General features: G+C 44.9%; 1 protein-coding gene across 5 annotated transcripts in view; it reads right to left on the reverse strand.

The window, feature by feature from the left end:
* The window catches only part of LOC143987702 (scavenger receptor cysteine-rich domain-containing protein DMBT1-like), a 136,272-nt gene that overhangs the window by 75,786 nt on the left and 40,058 nt on the right, over positions 1 to 20,428 (reverse strand). For all 5 annotated transcript variants that reach the window (XM_077486641.1, XM_077486642.1, XM_077486640.1 and 2 more), the window contains 2 exons: positions 15,361 to 15,566; positions 464 to 505 (listed from right to left, as the gene is read on the reverse strand). In XM_077486641.1, the coding sequence (XP_077342767.1) occupies positions 464 to 505; positions 15,361 to 15,566 (248 nt within the window). The remainder of the gene's footprint in view (positions 1 to 463; positions 506 to 15,360; positions 15,567 to 20,428) is intronic.

Here is a 20,428-nt window from a genome sequence, read left to right on the forward strand (position 1 = left end):
CATAAATCACATGGTCTTGATAAACTTCTGGATCAACTGTGGGTATGGAATTGTGTATGTAGAGGTTTTCTTTTTGTTTTGTTTTTCTAGATGGACAATGTAACAATGAAATATGGAGGTGATAAATATCTCCAAAATGTACACAGACACCAATAAAGGAATGATAGGGATCCCAACCCTTCTGTGCAAAACTAATTTTAGATTAGGCTTTAAAAATATATGTATAGTAGTTAGTCTCATACCACAAAACACTATTAACATGACCTGCGTTGAGGCACAAAAATCCACAGTGAATTCCAAATGTAAAAATATGGATTTTAATGAAGAAAATTTTTTTTTTATCTATCTTTTAAAATCCTAAAAAACTCACATAGAGAGGAGTCTAAATACCATATATATTGGCATTAATGTCTAAAGTTACAAATTTATGGATGACGTTTATGTATATTTGAATTATTATTACCTGGAGGTGCTGTTGTGTTACCTGGAGGTGCTGTTGCGTAACCTGCATATATTAAAAGAGAAAAAATTGTTACATCTAGCGGTGCCATACCTTGTCATTAAATAATCAGAAATCTATTTAATATTGTTTACAAAAAATATATAATTTTAACTGCCTATCAAAACATTGTTATAATAGTTTTGCTCATATGTCAATACTTTGGGTTAAATTTATCTTGTTGTATGTAGAGGAACAAACAAATTGTGGGACTCAAAAGGCAACATACAAGAAAATGTAAAATACAGTATATAATGTTAGTAAATAAGAGTAAAACCAGGGCTCAAGTCCTGCGGGAACGCATGGGAACGGAGTTCCTGTACTTTTTCCACAACAGGAACTCAGTTACCATTAGCAGCCATCTCCTGCAAGACTTTGAAGTATGCGAGCTGCGTGGCAGGTGCTACACCAGCAGCCGCAGACACAGCTCGCAATAGTAAGTGCCACACACCTGACCATTCAGGCATTGCCAATAGGGGGCCCCATGACAGTTTCCGCTGCGATCTACCTGTCAATCACAGCTAGTTGACGGGTAGATCAGGTCTAGGTCTAGCTGATAGGTAGATCAGCTATTGTGCTCACAGGACATGCAGGGAGAGAGGAGAGCTGAGGGAGGAACATCAGTTTGGGGTGGTAAGCTGAGCACAATACTTGGCAAAGTTTAATGCCAGGAGGGAAGTTTATGTGGAAATATGTGAAGGGTTGGAATAGCAGCGAGTGTATGTTGGAGCCCTGCAGAGTTTGCAGCGCCCCAAGCTAACATACGTCTCCTAAGCAGGAACACATCACTATCTCCCCAAGCATTCTGTCCAGATAATGTGCAGTTAATTTATGACCTTTCTGTTTAACCCTGTGTTATCCAAACTCTGTTCAATGAAAAGTGTAAACTCCCCACATAAACACTACAAAATAAAATTCCCCAATAAAGATCAGAACATGATGTTCACATTTGCATGGAAGCCCAATTGAATGAATGCTGATTATTCAGAGAATTACCGTATTTATGTTTATTGAGGATTGTTTTTTTTTTTTATGTACTAACAGTTAAGCTTCATACACACAATACAAAAATTGGATGAAAAATACAACTTTTGAAGCGTATAATTTTTTATTTTTTTGGTGGGGGAGTGGATCTTGGATGGGAGTTCCCACACTTTTTCCCCAGGACTTGACCCCTGAGTAAAACTCATATAAGTGATGTGAAATGTTGTATCTTATAGAGCTATATGGAACTTTTTTGCAAGTTTTTTTTTTCCTGGAGTCTGCAGAGTATTACACAGATCAGCAGATTTCGGGCGCAATGTCAAGCTCCTGCCCATGCAGAGGCATCAGCATTCTGTTTTGAAATCTATAGAAAGTGTCAGCGAACTATGAGAATACTCACAAGCCCCTCACACTTCATTGAGATCTACAAACCATCTACTATAGTGGAAGATAGGAATTGTAGTTCATTCATTCTGAGATCACTGTGAATGAATGACGTGGCTGTGTGGGTCGAGCGCTGCACAGCCACGCTGTTTTTTAATTGTGACAGCAGGTGTGGGGAGAGGATCCCCTGCCTTCTGTCATGGGGAAGGGGATCAGGAGGTGAGGGAGGTGAGGGAGACTGTAACACGTTATATGTTACACCCTACATACTGGTGTAACATGTTACAAAGGTGAACTTAGCCTTTAACAAGTGGATTATTGTTCCTCGATAAATATAAAAAATATGTTACCCCAATATTTCATATTTCTGATATGTGTCTGTTGGGCTTACCACGTACTTCTATATTTTTTTGTATTGCTTCCTTTGGCAGAAATGCCTGGTGATAATGCCAGTCCTTCTACTTTCCTATTAAAAAATGACAACACTAGGCATGAGAGCACAGTGTGGTCAGTTTTTCTGGCTGAGCTTGTTGTGAGATAATCTAATGATCATGTTTATGTTGACATGCCCCAACCACCCGCATAGCCATTCACTGGCTAGACCAGTGTGCTACTGTTTCTCCTCCCCTAGCTCTCTGAGTTCCTTATGCAGCTGAGAACAGAAGGTATGTGATCACTTAAAAAAAAAATAAAGGGGAAATTTTTTTTTTTTTTATATCTATTCACACATTTTTTGCCTTTCATTCTATTTTAAACTGAATGGGGGGTTTACAAGATGAGGATTTAATATTCTTTAACCACTTGCCGACCTGCGCACGCCGATGTATGTCTGCAGAATGGCATGGATAGGCAAATGGGCGTACATTTACATCCCTTTAAATTTGCCGCTTTGCCATCACATGTGCACCAGTCGGGACCTCCGTGAGTCCAATTATGGGTCCCGTGGACTCGGCCGCCTCAGGGATACCCGCGATCGTCTCACGGGGAGGAAGAACAGTGAGATGCTAATGTAAACCAGCATCTCCCCGTTCTGCCTAGTGACAGTGTCGCTGATCTCTGCTCCCTATGATCAGAGCAGAGATCTGTGACATGCAATACACAGCCACACCCCCTCCCCCACAGTTAGAAACACTCCCCAGGGATCACTTAACCCCTACACTGGTTAACCCCTTCACTGCCAGTGTTATGTACACAGAAATCAGTGCATTTGTATAGCACTGATTGCCCAAAAAAAATGCCATAAAACTATCCCCTATTTTGTAAATGCTATAACTTTTGTGCAAACCAATCAATAAAGCTTATGGTAATTTTTATTTATTTTTTTTACCAAAAAAATGTAGAAGACTACATATTGGCCTAAACTGAGTAAAAAAATGTTTTTTATACATTTTTGGGGTATATTTATTATAGCAAAATGTTAAAAATAATGCGTTTTTTTCAAAATTGTCACTTTTTTTTGTTTATAGTGCAAAAAATAAAAAACTGCAGGGGTGATCAAATTTTGTTTGAGAGTCACGTGTCAATTTTGTTTGAGAGCCACGTCGCACGACCCACAATTGTCAGTTAAAGCGATGCAGTGCCAAATCGGAAAAAGTGTTCTGGTCTTTGGCCTGCAAAATGGTCCGGGCTTAAGACCCCTTTCACCCCTTTCATAGGGAGTTTTTCAGGCACTATAACATTAGAAATAGTGCCTGCAATCCGACCTCAAACTGCTGCTCCATTCACTCCAGTGTGAAAGCCCGAGGGCTTTCACACTGGAGCGGTGAGCTGGTAGGACATCAGGAAAAGTCCTGCCAGCAGCTTCTTTGGAGCAGTGAAGGAGCGGTGTGTTTAACACTCCTCCACCGCTGCTCCCCATTGAAATCAATGGGGCAGCGCTGCATTACCGCCGGCAAAACGCCGCTGTTGAAGCGTATAGTGGGTGGTTTTAACCCTTTCTCGATCGCTAGCAGGGGGTAAAAGCGCCTCGCTAGCGGCCGAAATGCGCGGCAAATCCGACGGTAAAACGCCGCTAAAAATAGCAGTGCTTTACTGCCGACGCTATGGGCGGTAATGTCAGCAGCAATTTTTGTGACATATACTGTACATGACTAGATCACCAACAATTCTGTTTACACTTAGTTGATCCTTTTACAGATATCTTTTTTACCCACAAACCAAGGAAGCATGTTAGGGGGAAGATGACATGAGCTAACGACAAGTTTTCTATTGCATTGCTGGAATATGTCTGTGTTTAACTTAATGTTTAATTATTTTATATCAATGATTGACAAAGTATAAACAGAATGATTAATAATCTTTATGTGATGTTTATTTAACACGGCTGTTGTATTTTTTTTACAGATATAATTGTATATCCACTTGCTGCCAATTCACATACTGGTACGTCGCTTGACTTCAATTGGTTGTACCGGGAAGATGCCTGCAGCTGCTGGCATCATCCTGGTACCATTTTTTAGAGCTGGCGGTCAGCTCGCTTGTAAGAGCAATCAAAATGGCCACCCAATTGCTGTTACAAGCAGCAGGAGGGGAATCCCACCTTCTGCAGGTTGCTTGGGCTCTCCCCTCACACCGGGAGACCCAAGCAACCAGCCGGCATGTCCACTGGCTGGCTGGACACCCGAACAAAGCCAGGATCGGCTTTGCTAAGGTCTCCATAACAGTAACCCGGAAGGTGAACTAACATCACGTCCAATTTATCCCAGTGTCATCAGTACCATTTTTAAATAAATAAAAGCATTCAAAAATGCTTATCTTGGTGTTTTGAATGCTTTTAAGTGCAGAGAAGGGATTTGGGGTCCCCAGATCCCTCCATAAAGAGTCACAAGGGATGTTTACATTCTTTGTGACAGTAGTAAAAGTTATAAAAAAAATTATAAAAAATATCAATAAAAGTGCCCCCCCCCCCTCCCGGGCTCATGGGCAAAGGCTAATGTACGTGTCGGTCCTGCATGCAAGCAAACAGCAATCGTCCCACACATGTGAGGTATCACCACGAACATCAGATCTTGGGCAGTAATTCTAGCAGTAGATCTCTGTAAATCTAAAGTGGTAACCTGTAAAGGCTTTTAAAGCATCACCTATGGTTAGTAAAATGGTTATGCTACTTATAATGTTTACATAGTAACATAGTAAGGTTGAATAAAGACACCAGTCCATCCAGTTCAACCTGAGTGAGTGTCTACAATTGTCCCTATCCCTGTACATCGCACACTCACATCGGTCCCTACCATCAAGGAGCCCACAATCCAAGGTCCCCATTCATATATACTAGGACCAATTTTGGACTGAAGCCAACTAACCTACCTGCATGTCTTGAGTGTGGGAGGAAACTGGAGTACCTGGAGGAAACCCACGCAGGCACAGGGAGAACATGCAAACTCCAGGCAGGAGTCATGGTTGGGATTCAAACCAGCAACCCTTTTTACTGCTAGGTGACAGTGCTAACTACTGCACCACTGTGCCACCCAGATTAGTTATTGGTTAGTTATTTCACTTTTCGCCGATGTACGGGTGTGCGCAATTTTAAAGAATGAGATATTTGGTATGTAATTACTCGGCGTAAAATCGTCTTTTAAACTTTACAAAACTAAATTGGGTTATGTATTGTGTTAATTTGCCTTACAATTGAAAAAAATTTATTTTTTCCCAAAAATGTTATAACACATTTTCTAGCAAAAAATACTGATTGTTACATGTAAACAAAAAGTTATAGAAATGGCCTGGAGCTGAAGTGGATATACAGACCAGGGACGTGCAGTCAGGGGAGGCAGGTGAGGAAGGGCCATGAACATAAAAAAAAAAAGAAATCAAGCTTCAAGGGTTGTAGCTCGGCGACCTGGGGTCATAGAGACCCCAAATTTGGGGGGTATGCTACCCCACCACTGGTAAAAACTTTGGGCTCCTACAACCTATATGGAGGCTTCTTGCACAACCTGTCAGAAACTAAATACAGAGCAGCCCCTTTAGGCGCGCCTCTCACTGCAGTATCATAGAAGGGTCATGTGTCTAAAAGACAAATGCTCACTTCCAGCCTAGCCCTCTTTTTTTTTTTTTTTCAAATATAACTTGTATTCAACTCCAAATAAGGGAAAAAAGGTCCCCACGGTACATATAAAAATTGCATAACAGCACAGTAATGGGATAAGTACAGTTGCAACAGAAGGATCACATCACAACAAATTGCGGTATTCCGTACATAGTAACACCGTACAGAGACCTAGATCGTCTAGAAATTCCTCCACTGAAATCAATCCACTCCAGTTGAGGGAAGAGTGGGGGCCCCTATTTCCAACCATTCTCTTTTTCTTAAGGGGGGGTGAGACGGGAAAAAAAAAGATATAGGGGGGATAGAGGAGGGGTGTGGGGGGGGGGAATGAGACGCGACGGTAGCTAGAGACCAAGTACTTAAGTGGGTTAGTGATGAGCTCTAATGCTGTGTACACACGATCAAACTATCCGCCGGATAATTCGCCCGTGTGTGGGCTCCGGCTGACTTTCTTCCCCCAAAAGTCTGGCGGACTTAGAAAGTAGTTTTGACTCAAAAATTGGCCTCCGGACTCATGCTGGCTGTGTGTGTGCTAGTCCGCTGGACTTTTGAAATGAACGGACTTTCCCGCACACGGAGAAAAGTCTGTTCATTTTGAACGCGGCTCCAGGTAGACGGCACTAGCGCAGGAGGTCAATGTCGCTGCCTTCGGCAGCGAGATTGATACGTCGCTGGCCCTGTCACCTGGTATGGACTTAAAGGGGAAGCCCTACGCCGAAAAAATTACACGGGGTCCCCCCCAAGGTCCATATATGACCCTTATCCGAGCACACAGCCAGGCCGGTCAGGAAAGGGGGTGGGGACGAGCGAGCGCCCCCACTCCTGAGCTGTACCAGGCCATGTGACCTCAACATGGGGGGGGTGCTTTGGGGAAAGGGGGCCGTGCGCCCCCCAACCCCAAAGCACCTTGTCCCATGTTGATGAGGACAAGGGCCTCTTCCCGACAACTTTGGCCATTGGTTGTCGTGTGCTGCGCGTGGGGGGCTTATCGGAATCCGAGAGCCCCCTTTAATAAGGGGGCCCGCAGATACCGGCCCCCCACCCTATGTGAATGAGTATGGGGTCCAATGTACCCCTACCCATTCACCTGTGAAAAAAATGTAAATAAAACACAACACAAGGTTTAAAAATCATTTATTGCACAGCTCCAGGGGCCTTCTTCCGTCTTGGGGGGTCTTCTCGCCGGATTCCTCCGCTATCTTCTGCTCTTTTGCTAGCTCTTTTACTAGCGGAGGAGCCCGGCTTTCTTCTTCGTCGCCGCCCGGGGGTCTTCTTCCGACTTTGGGGGTCTTGTCACCCTCTTCGGTTCTTCTTGCCGGGCCTCCGCTCCTTCTTCCAGCTCTTTTACTGGCGGTAGCCCGTTCTTCTGTCACTGCTGTCGCCACTGTCATCGCCGCCTTCTCTTCTGCTGGGACTGTGACATCATAATGGGCAGGGACATCACCTGGTGACCCTGCCCATTGTCCCTATATAAGTCGCCGCGCAACATGTCCCTGTCACTACGGCCAGAGACATCGTCAAGTCAACTTCTCAAGGAAGAAGAAGAGAAGAAGAGAAGGCGGCTGTGTGTGGACAGGTCCGGTCAACATGAGACGGCAGCCCTCACTTGAGAAGATAAAGGAATTCCCTTTGTCCCATTTTTTTAAAGATTTTTTTATTTTATTTTGTGATGTGAGGATTAAATCCTCCATCTTCTTTATCTCCTCAACTTTCCGAATCCAGTGTGTGGTAGATGGGGGAGAGCTTTGTTTCCAGTAAAGAGGAATGCAAGACTTTGCTGCGTTTAATAGATGTCTTAATATACATTTTTTTACAAGTCTTGATGGGAATCTGAGAATGGTGCAGGAGGAAGAATGCGGCTTCCTCTGGGATAGGAAGTTCCGTAAACTCCTGCGTGATATGGCAGACATCTTTCCAGAAGTCCGTCAACCTAGGACATGACCAGAAAATGTGTATCAGAGTGCCCTCCTCATCTCCGCAGCGCCAGCACCGGTCGGAGGAGGAAGAGAAGCACTTGTGTAGTCTGGAGGGTGTCAGATACCAACGGGTGAAGAGCTTAAAATTTGTTTCTTGTATTTTAGTACAAAGGGAGGTTTTAAGTGCCAAGGTAATAATGCGCTATTTCTGTGCAGGGGTAAATGTGCATTTTAGATCTTTTTCCCATTTGGACAGGCAGGGTAGTTGTGGCTGATCGGATGGTGTGTTCAGAAGGGAATATGTGAGGCAATGGTCTGTGCCCGTACAGGGGTCTTAGAACGCCGTCTGTTGTCATGTGAAGTGCTGGGGATTGGGGATGGAATGGAGAAAGTGGTGTAATTGCACTGCCCTCCAAAAAGGTACTCTAAAGTTTCCCGTTGACTCGGTCAAAGCTGGAATGGACGGCCACTGCCCCTCAGTTACAAACCCAGCTGCATGGTTTAGATTGGAGTTTCTGAGAGAGGCATATCCTCAAGAGAGTAACCCTGGTTCAAATTTTGATGCCCCAGTTGAAGACACATATGTCGAAACGCGTCGGGCGAGCTGTTGGTACCCCACATTGCTTTTAGTTCATTTTGTTTTTTATGTGATCACCAAGTCATTTATTACCTTTTGACTTTAATAAACCAACGTTTTTATATTGTTTGACCCGCACCATGTGGAGCCTTTTTTTCTTTTTTCTTCTCTCCATTGCTTTGGTGTAAAACTTCACAAACACCCCCCTCCCCATTCGGGGGAGGCTGGAGTATTGGTACAACGGGCTGCGTCTGAGCTTGATTACCTTGACCTTTGATGTTTCATCTGAAAGGATCCACCATTGAGCCTACAACCGCCTGGAGCTCCTCCACCAGCTCAACTGACCTCTCTCCTTACAGTCTTTGGTCCCAGAGTGTGACCCCAAGCCTTCTAGACTCTACCGTCATATGACTGTGTGAGTCCAACTGCTCCGGTAAGAAGTATTTATCCACTTTTCATTTTGATGCTTACAATCAAGTTTACCCGCATGAACACATTCGTCCAGTACATCATTTTCCTTCTATGTGACGGTTTGGTCACCCCTATGCCATCAACATAGTTGAATGAGTGCCTTAAGTTGGACTTTTATTTCTAGGCATTTGGTTCTGTGCGATTTCTGTTTTGCTATTACTATTTTTATATAATTTGTGTTGATTACACTTATTATTGAAGCGCTACACTATTTTTATTATTTTATCTGTTGAACTTTGTTTGTTTTTGGTGTTGGCTGCTGTTGTGGCCGTTGTGGCCATCTTTTCACAAACTATAGCGCAGTGTTTTCCCTTTTTATATCAAATTTCGGGTGGCCAAGTATGTGAAGCAGAGGAGAAGAGGAGGACGTGAGGGCTGCTTGAATAGCAGCCCGGTGGCTATGTTTCAGAGTGGTACCAATGGTCTGGTGAGATTTCAGTGTCGAGGGTAAGTCTTTAAAGCACCACAAGGCGCTTTTCAGCGGTATGTATTTCTGAGATTGTTCGATCTGCATCAGTAATACCATCGTAAGTCAGGTAGCGCTAGTCCTCCATGTTGTTTAGGGAGTGTCATTTGAGATCGTTTAAGTCTGGGTTTTTGTAAGCCCATATAAAGCGGGTGAGAAGGGCTTGTGCTTGCTTAAAATATAGGGACGGGATATGTATTGGGAGGGCTTGAATGAGGTAGGTGTACTTAGGAAGTATACTCATTTTAATGAGATTGCACTTCCAAACCAAGAGTGGAGACCGGTATGCCACTTCTCTAACAAACTGTGTGTCTTGGTCAGCAATGGGGGGAAGTTCAACTCAAATGTACGTGAAATGTCTGTTGGGATGTACGTGCTGAGGTATTTTAGTGCTGTGGTGGTCCATTTGAAGCGATAATTAGATTGCATGTCCATCAATGTTTGAGGGGGGATTGCAACCCCCATTGCCTCAGACTTGGAGAAATGTATCTTTAAGTGTGAGAGAGTCCCGTAGGTTTTGAATTCCTGAAGGAGATTTGGGAGGGAGATTCTGTGATTTGTTAAAGAAAACAGCATATCATCAGCGTAAGCCAATATTTTACAGTGGACGTTACCCACCTGGAGTCCGATTATATCTGGGTTCTGCCTAATTGTGGAGAGGAAAGGTTCCAGGGACAGGGCAAAAAGAAGGGGGGAAAGGGGGCAGCCTTGTCTGGTTCCATTTCCAATAGCAAAGGGGGGGGTGAAAGCACCCCATTTGCTTTTACTTGGGCCGAGGGGCTCGAATAAATATTGCTTACCCACCTCATCATTCTGTCGCCTAGGCCAATGTGTAAGAGGACTGAGAACATAAAGTTCCAGCTCACCCGATCAAAAGCCTTTTCGGCATCTGCGCTCACAAAGACACAGGGAGATTGGGTGGATTTCACAACGTGTAAGAGATTGAGCACTTTAACAGTATTGTCTCTTGCCTCCCTAGTGAGGATGAAACCGACTTGATCAAGATGCATGAGGGACTGGAGGTGATGCGTGAGTCTTGTCGCCAAAATTGCTTCAAGTCTACATTTAGAAGGGACGTGGGCCTGTAACTTCCACATAAACCTGGGTCTTTCCCCTCTTTGTGGATCAGGGAAATGTGAGCTCTAAGAGAAATGTCCCTCCAAACCGAATGCATTAAAGAATGTCACCAGATGTGGACCAAGGATGGAAAGGAAGTACTTGTAATATTGAGCTATGAAACCATCTGGGCCCGGGGCTTTACCAAGCTTCAGGGATCCTATTGCTCCCTGCACTTCTTCTTAGCTAATCGGCCCATCTAATATTTCTTGGGTCTCTACTAGCAATGATGGGAGCTGGGAATTTGTGATGTAACTGTCTATGTCTTCTTGCCTGGCACCCGAGCTAGGAAGGTTGTAGAGGTCGGAGTAAAAATCACGAAACCCCCTGCTATCTGGGTTGGGGTTGAAACTCTATGTCCACCCTGGTCTACTATCTGGGGTATGTAGGACTTAGATTTTATGTCTTTGACTGAGTTGGCCAAGCTCTTTCCACATTTATCACCCAATTCATGTGTCAATTTACGACAGAATTGTAGCGCTGCCTTTGCTTTGTAGTGCAACAGATCTTTAATCTGTGTGCGTAAGGTCCTCACCTCTAGTTCTAGGGGTTGCGAGGGGGCGTGTTTGTGTTTAGCTTCCAGAGAGGCCAGATTTGAGAGTAGTATAGTGAGTTGTTTATTCCAAGTTTTTTTAAAACATGCCCCATGTTTAATAAGGACCCCCCGGATGACACATTTGTGAGCCTCCCACACCATCCCTGGGTCGCAACCTTGCGTGTCGTTTTCTCAGAAATAATTGTCTAACTCTTTAGTCACATCTGTAAAAACATCAGGTGTTTGGAGGAAACTTTTGTTCAGGCGCCAAAACAAGGATCTGGGTGAGGAGCTAGCGTACAAGGTGTAAGTGGGAGAGATTGGTGCGTGGTCTGACCACGTAATTAGCCCAATGGAGGAGGAGCTCACTAAGTGTAGTTGGTCATGTGGAATCATGAAAAGATCTATCATGGAGTACAACTTATCTGGGGGGGGGGGGAATAAAAGGTGTAATCCCTTTCTCCAGTGTGTTGCAAGTGCCAATTATCAACTAGCTGGGCCTTGAGTAAAGATTGTGCTATACGTTTTCTGTTTGCCCGTGGAGGTGTCAGAAGAGGGGGGTCAATGGGACGTTAAAGTCCCTTCCCAGGATTAATTGACCTTCCCTGTATACCATCAGCCTGTCTAGAGTCACCTTTAATGAATTTGTCTTGATGATCATTGGGGGCATATAATGTTGCTAATGGGAATTGGACATCCCCAATCTGGCCCTTAAGGAATATGAAGCGACCTTCGGGGTCAGCTAGTACATCTTGGTAGCACCATGATAATCTGCTAGAGATCAGAATAGAAACTCCTTTGGTCTTGGAAGAAGGGTTAGGGTATGCCTGGGGGAAGAGTCTAGTTTGGAGTCGGGGGAGCCTATCATTTTTAAAGTGTGTTTCTTGTATGAAGGCCACGTCAGGTGCGTGATTTCTTAAGGTCTTGCATTAACATACGTCTCTTTTCAGGGGTGTTCAGTCCCTTTGCATTAAGGGAGGTCACTATGATCGAATCTGCCATTGCGTCTCAGGCGAGTGAGGGGGAGAGTCTGAAATATCCAGTGATTGGAAGTAAGGAAGTTAGAGGGTAGATGGTATCCAGAAGCAGAGGGTAAGAGGGGGTAGGGGGGTAAGTCGGAAAGAAGGAAGAGAAGGTGGAAAGGGGAAGGGAGAGATATAAGGCGAGGAGCCGCAGGCCCAATAGGGAAGGGGAAAAAGGTCAGGGAGCCATCACTTAGATGTGCGGCTAAAATAGTACTAATATAGCAGGGATCTGCTAATGCACTCTCCAGCAAACTACTGGGTGTTGAGCGCGTTCCTACGTGGGTCGGTGGACAAACAGAGCCGGAAAGCGAGCTCCTGGAGCTCTCAACCCACCCCCGGCAAGTATAGATGTCGTGTCATGTGCCAGTAATCCAAAAAACTGAGAAAATAAAACCCAAAACTTAACAGTAAATAACTTAAGCACTTTACAGAGAAAATCCAGGGCTATCTGGCCCAGATATTTATTTTACCATGCAGCACCAACCAGCCAAAAGACAAACAAAAGGACTGGTAACATTTACGAACCTAATCAGCTTTATAAACCACCTCTCATCCCACAACCCATTAATGCCAGCAAGAATTAAGCCCCACAGCAACACCTCATGGCAGGCAATCAAGAAAATAAAATCCCTTGTCTCAGGAGCAGGCTTGGCACTAGTGTCAGTGTTGATCCATATCTAGGACTCTTAATATGCTGCCAGGCAGATATATAGGTAGCCACCCCCCTTCCCTCACCCTGGGCCCCCTGATCGAAGAAACTGTGCCCTTGGCCCTTTTCGAAAAGTTGGAAGTACCCTGGGTCTCCATGCTTATTCACCCAATCGGGGGCAGCACTCGTTTTGCTTGCAAAGAGATTCTGGCACTCTTCTTCCTCAAGGTGAGGGGGATGAATCACCAAGGTAGCAGCGTACAGTGCCTGGTCAGAGCCCGGGTGGCATAGCAAGGGACAGCACACCGCAGAATTTACATACATTCTGGAATGGGGTTGGGTCTCAGAGCCCCAGGCTATTTCTCCGATCAGTGCTGTGGTTCCCAGCTGGTTATGTAGAGAGAACCATCCTCCACTAGATCTGTAGTGCTGGAGGGGGGGAATGCAGACGCAGGAAAGGGTGACCATGTATTTGTTCAGCTCTGCCGTAACAAGAAAAAAGAATGCTTGACAGGGAAACTGTGACATGGGCACAATAAGTGGGGGTTGTGTAGCGGTAGGCAGGGATGGAGGGCAGTGAGGTGACTCAAGTTGAGCTTTTTTTGAGGCTAATCGCTGTCTTTGTCCTGTCCTTTGTTGGTGGTGCGGCAATGGGCCACGGATCAGGAATGAGCCAATCTGCCGGTCAGACGTGGTAGGATCTGAAGCCAGTCCGGTACTGGAATCGGGTCAGTGTCCAAAAGCTGGAAGAGGGCCGGCAGGTCTGCGGGGGTCTGAAGCGTGCAGGCATTAGCATCCTTCCGGAAAGTCACTGATAGGGGGTAACCCCAACGGTAAGTGAATCCTCTCTGCTTTGCTAAATCCAGGAGGGGGTGAAGTAAGGCCCTGCGTCTCAGGGTCGCTCTGGATAAGTCCGGGAGAAGCTTAACTTGCGAACCCTCCACATCACCGTGCTCCCATGCGCGTCGCAGGATGTTTTCCTTTTGGGTGTAGCGGTGAATTCTGCACACCACGTCGCGAGGTCTGCTTGGGTCCCAGCGTTCTATGGACTCTGTCCAACTCACACACCATCTCTGGATCTGCTGTTACTGTGCGGAAGATTCCCTGCACCAAGGCTCCGAGGTCTTCAGATTATGAGCTCTCCGGGATCCCGCGGAACCGCAGATTATTACGGCGGCTCCGGTCCTCAATATCCTCTAGATGGAGCTGAAGAGCAATGGTGGTGTCCTGGTGCTGGTCTCTCGCCTACTCCAGCGACAGCACCCAGCCTTTCAAAGAGGAAACCGAGGCCTCCACTGTCGTCAAATTCAAGACCTCCCCTCTCCCCTCCTGGATGTCTCTCTGATGGGTTTCCTGGAGGTCTAAAATCAAAGCCTCTGTCAGATCTGGTGAGGATGGCCTGAAGGAGAGCTCTAATGTCCTGGTCCATCATATTAAGATCAGGTGGTTGACTGGAAGACATCGATACTCCCTGTATTCTCTCCGGTGAATCCCGGGAGGTATCGTACGAGGCTGAAGGGTTAGACGAGTCAGAGCCGAAATCCTGTAGTCGGGCCTTCTGAGGAGCATCACGTGTAGGGCCTTGAGGAGCCGCGACTAAGGTACCCGATGAAGGGCCCTGTAATTACTTAAAAAAGCAGTGAATTTTGCCCGAGTTTTTGGTGGCAGGGGTCCCCCGCGTTGCTGCTCTTGTTCTGTGTTTTTTAGCAGGTAGCATACCGTTTTTTAGCATAGAAAATGCTGAGATAAGGAAGTAACCGGGAGCTCTGTAAAGAACTTCACTTGGCCATGTCCAGGCCATGCCCCCAGCTCAGCCCTCATAACTAGTAGAAAATAACATGGTTTTATGGGTATAAGATTTACCCACAATCCCATGTTTTTCTCACCCAGTTAAGAGGGAGAATGAGAATCTGCTGCCTGCTGAAAAGGTACTGTTATATTGAAGCTAAATTATATATTTATATGCTATATTTTATAACATAATAATTTATTATTTATCTATTTACTGCTCTTGCTCTAACGATCATGGCGTATGTAACCTATGTGTATATGGCTCTGATACTAGCCAGTGCCTCACCAGCCACTCACCTCACCGCACGTCCCTAATACAGACATACTGGCCTGTTTGCCGATGAACAATAATCCACATTTTAAGCAACACTTCATCTTGGTCCTAATAAATCAGCTTATAGCTGTGAAACATGTAGACCAGAGTATTCAAACTACGATAAGCATGCTGTTGTTGGTTGCACTATGGTCAAAGAGCTTTCCAATAAAAGTGATCACTTTTACGGTACATATTAAAGGGGTGAACATCCCCCCCCCCCGTAGATGGTGCCAGTGGTTCCTGGGCTCACACTGGGAAGCCATTCATTCTCGATAACAACTCAAATGCACCAGCCAATGCACATGTGCTGAATCGTATGAGAAGACATGCTAATATTTCATGTATTGTAGTGTGATGCGATTTTTTTTTAAAATAGCCCACAAAAAGTTCAGCCCTCTTTTGAGCAATTATCATGCATAGGGTATCCTATAAAAATAAATGGCCATAAAAGTGACTAACTCAGGCACCCTGGTCCACCTGCAATGAAATGATTGGAGGGTAAATATAGATATTAAAACATGGTGCATAATGTAGTAAGTTAATAGGTAAGTGTTCCACAAAATTTGAATATTTAATCTTTTACCTGCCACAACTGATGAAAAGTTAGCATGGAATCCAGACGTTTGAACAGAGCTATCACTTTTAAATTCAATGCTGATGATATTAGATGATGAGCGGTAAAAAGGGATGTTTGGAGGATAACAAAGCATTGCCAAAAGCGTAGAGTTTCGAGGAGGCCCATCATATATCTTCACCCAGTCGTAGACACAGTTTGATGATGTTTCTAGTCTAACAACAAAACACAATGTTAGAAATTCTGTATATAGCCTATAGAACAGACAAACCACATGGGCTTTGTTGCTTAAGCCTAGGTTCACACTACTGTGATGAGATGTACTGCGAATCAGGGGCGGATCCAGGGGGGGCAACAGGGCAATTGCCCCCCCCCCCCAAATAGTAGCAGTGACAGTGACATGTCATTGTGACATTCTCACTTGCTCTGTCTGCGCTGCCTCCTCTGCCCGAGTCTCTCTCACATAACCTGATCAGCGGCGCAGAGAGAGAGACTTGACTTGTAGTTACGCCCAGCACTGACCAGGATGAGGATCAGCGGTGGGTGGAGCCTCTCTCCTGCACTCGTTGCTAACGCCTGGGCCACCTGGCGTCTAGCAACGAGTGACATCAGTCTGAGTGAGTCACGTGGGAGGGAGTCTCACTCTCAGACTGAGCCAACATGACAGAGGCGGAGCTGCTGGAGAACAGGTCAGGCAGCCAGGGAGAGGATAGTCAATATTATGTGCCAGCAGGGGCGGGCTGGGCCGGGGGGGCAGGGATGCAATTGCCCCCTGGGCCGCTCTGATTGTCCGTAAAAAGGCTGATGTGCTGCCAGTGGTGAACATCACATGTGCAGTTCCGCAATTGGCTGAGTACAACCCCATCAGGTGGCAGCTTTATAGTACATGTCTGGCCCCCATGCGGACATACTACCAGCCGTCACTGACACAGGATCCACAAGGCAGCGGCGCTGACACTGACAGGCTAGGTGAAGGGATATAACCTTCAGCTGCGGGGGGATTTCCTCCCCCTCCCTTTCCTCTTCACACAGACACTGCCTTTCGTCTGCTCTTTCCTTTGCTCATCTGCATCAGGGGGGTCAGGTCCTCAGCTTCCTCAGCTCTGAGGGATTCAATCAGAGACTTGTTTGCACTTTAGTTCCTGGAGGCCATGGTGGTACAAGTCCCAAATGGACCCTGGAGGGCCACATTGTCCTTCCTGCCCCTAACCCACCTTTGTGATAATGTAAAACCTTAGATTGTTTTCCCTGATCCATCACTTTGCCACCACTAGCTCTATGGGCCACTTGACTGGACTTGCCCCCCAAGCCTAAGGCTGCCAGCCCTCCCCTGAATGAATGTCATGTGACAAATCGCAAAATACATGTGTGCCATTATGTATGATTATTTCTTGTGATACTGCGCTGCGTTACTTTGACTGGCTGATAATTGCACGGTTGTGCAACGCTGTACCAAAATAAAATGTATGTCCTTTTTTTTCCCACAAATAGAGCTTTCTTTTGGTGGCATTTGATCATCTCTGCGTTTTTAATTTTTTGCGATATAAACAGAAAAAGAGCAAGAATTTTGGCAGGGTCCCTCCCGAGACTTGACTCTGGATCCGCCTTTGCTGCGAATTTGATTAATTTTTTTGTCCTGTGTGAGTTGCGAATTAGCCTTGCATTTTGAGGTGGACAGGTGTTAATTTACCGCGATTTTTACCACACATTTACCACAATTTTACTGCAAATTTCAGGAGGCAGACAGTGAACAATTCGCAGAGATGTGAACTGTGTGCTGCGAATTTACTGCAAGTTCAATTGAAGCCTATGAAGATAAAATTCGCACTGCACCATAGGAATTTGCATCATACTTGCAAGTCAACACGCACAGGATCCTCTTTTTTCCTGGTACCAAATTCGCAACACATAAATGTGAACCAAAGCCATGGAATACTATGCTTTTCACATGACCTGTGAATCTGTGTGTTCTTAAATGCATCAAACCCGATGTAAATTGACATCAGTGTGAACCCAGGCTTAAGGGGTTTTAAAAGTAGTATAATCCAACACACAATATAAAAGCAAAGTGTTTTTTGTAACAGATCCCTGAGTGATAAAATGTGCATAAAAATATCCACACACCCACTATTTACCAGTTTACAGTGTTGGCATGAGATGATGAGGGAGGCAGTGGAGTAAACTAGGCGCTTGCCAAGTCCTTTAAGGCCCTCATACCCCTTGCAGCATATACATTTCATATGCACCATCTGATACTGTTGAAATGACAGCCTGTTGTAGTGGTGTGTCCCCACCTACTACCCTGTTTCCCCTAAAATAAGACCTAGCGTGATTGTCGATGATGGCTGCAATATAAGCCCTACCCCCCAAATAAGCCCTAGTTAAAGTCCTTCTATGTCTTATTCTCAGGGTAGGGCTTATTTTTGGGGAAAGAGGATGGGGTTTATTTGGGGGGTAGGGCTTATATTGCAGCCATCATCGACACACATGCTAGGTCTTATTTTAGGGGAAACAGGTGTTGATGCATCTGAATTTCTGCTGGCCCTACCATTTTTACAATTATAGATAAGGGAATTAGCTGTTTTGAGCTTTGAAAATCTTACCTTTATTCAAATCTTACAGATAATACTGAAGTCAGCAAATCGCTAACATTACTGTTTGCCTGTGTACATATTTGTATTCTATATGTATTAATGAGATGATGTAATAATGGATGATAAACAAAATTAAAAAATAAAATGGAAACTATGGAAAACATGATACAGTAACTTTTTACAAAGTAAGCTAAATGAGAATACAAGTACTATAACCGTGACTCCACCACCACCACCAAGTACAAGGAATGTGTATATGTAGCGTGTACAATTATAAGACTACCATAGCTAACTAAAGTCTAAAAACTTCTGTGGCCAGGTGCTGGGCTATAACAACATGGAGAAGGAAACGTTGCTCTTTCTTTGCCTCTCTTCCTCTACTGTGATATTAATGTATGCTCCATCATCCTCCTCTGATGAGCAGAAGAAGAGCTAAAGACAAGCAAGCCCATAGACTTCTATGCAGAGTACTGAGAATCTTGGGAGTTGTAGTTTGAGACAGCAGCCATATAATGGCTACACTAAAACGGTTACACTACAGAATAAGCACTGGGCAGTAGGAGTAATGAAGAGATGATTTATTATTAAATTACCCAGGGAAGTTCTTTCTCTTGGCACCACTGAAGTTAGATAGAGAGCATCTCTGTCTGGATATTGGCCTGTTAGCAGGAGACCATACCAGTGGAGACCTGAGCCTGATATTGGGAGTGAGGATACACACACCTCAGCACCTACACTGCTGCCACAGGGAGACTGGAGCCTCTACTCCCCTTCTGCTTTCCATCTCTGATCACTGAAGGCTTTTGGGGAGAGGGGTCACCCCGGCATCCCACGGACTAGTGAGAGAGCTATTCTCCCATTTATGATACTGGTAGGAGGAATTAAGCCACTGAGAGCAGGACACAAAGTTTACCCAATCCATACCAAACCCATACTGCACGCTATACCGCATTTATTCCAAACCTAGATTGCACCTATACAAACTCTATAACACCCTCACATCTCAAAGGACCGACACCACTCCTTATGATTTTTACGTGATGTCACAAGGGGCAGGATATCTGAGTGATGTCACCGGATGGGCACACCTCATTGCTATACAAGAAATGTCAGACACCGGGAGCCATCACAGGGGCAGCCAGCATCATAGGAAGATTGTGCTTTTGATTTTTAGCGGCAGTGGACGAAGCAGATATCACTGGAGAGAGAAGACCGCAGGGAGAGAAGTAACACAGGAGGGAGAAGAATCAGTGGAGAGAGAAGAGAGAGAAGTAACACCGGAGGGAGAAGAAACACTGGAGGAAGAAGACATTTAATAAAGTACTTGTCAAAAACCATCTCTTGTTTTGTAACACTACACTTTTTTGGTAAATGGGTAGGGGTACAATGTACCCTATACTCATTCACATTGGGGGACGGGATCTGGGAGCCCCCTTGTTAGAGAGGGCTTCCAGATTCTGATAAGCCCCCTGCCCTCAGACACCAACAACCACCACCCAGGATTGTCGGGAAGAGGGCCACATTTAAGTTCCTTGGCGGTATTCCTGATTCTGGCTCAGGGTGGAATTTCAGTACCATTAGCCATAACCCCAAGCCGGACTTTGGATCACATCGCAGGATACAGGGAAAGTTACTTAGAAAAAATTAAATTGTACCGGCGCTCAGACCTACCCCTTCTTTTTTTAGATGCGCTGCAATCCCGATCTGACTCCCCCACCTTGTGGGTTAAAGATAAGTGCACAATATATACTTGGGGATGGTGCCTCCTGCTGATATTTCCCCCAAAGCTCTAAAAATACTTTAACTAAATATGTGCCAAAACTCACTTATAATCACTATACTAATACTTTATGAACCCCCAAAGTGGCCCCCAAATATACAAAAAAACACTGTTTATAACATCAAATGCAAATTTGTGTCTCAATAAATCATAGTCCTTAATAAGCAATGGTTGTTTCAATCATCTCCAACTGTGTCATCTCAATCCCCGTTCATCTTCTGATGAATATTCCACATGTGTCATCAAAGGAAAACCAATATCGTGCCACCACCACCTTATAGAATGGCCACTCACCAGACTTCACCATACAGTAAGCCTTCGGTTCATTCAATGGATAACCAATCCTCAATTTACTTCTCCCGTTAGCAATTCCTCAATAACCGTATGTTAATACAAAGATAAATAGAACCAATATAGTGTAAAACCGTTTCACCTTTAATTCAGAAATTCTTTTAAAACATATTGCACTCACATTTCAGTGTGTCTATTAGCCGACACCAAGCTTATCCAGCCATAAGAAAACAGCATGGGATCGGGCAAGCCAATGATGTTCCGCAGGTGGTACTCTCCTCCCTCCACTCAGCCGACCTGTTCCTGGCTAATTCCTCAAAGAAAGTCTGTCTAAACTGCGAAACGCGTAGAAGCTGTGGGAACCCCTACCAACCAATCCTTTTATATTACCCTCAATTACCTGTTAACCACT

This window comes from Lithobates pipiens, unplaced genomic scaffold (genome assembly GCF_037356315.1).
Source record: "Lithobates pipiens isolate NorthernLeopardFrog02 unplaced genomic scaffold, aLitPip1_a1.2 Scaffold_18, whole genome shotgun sequence".
Classification (NCBI taxonomy): domain Eukaryota; kingdom Metazoa; phylum Chordata; class Amphibia; order Anura; family Ranidae; genus Lithobates; species Lithobates pipiens.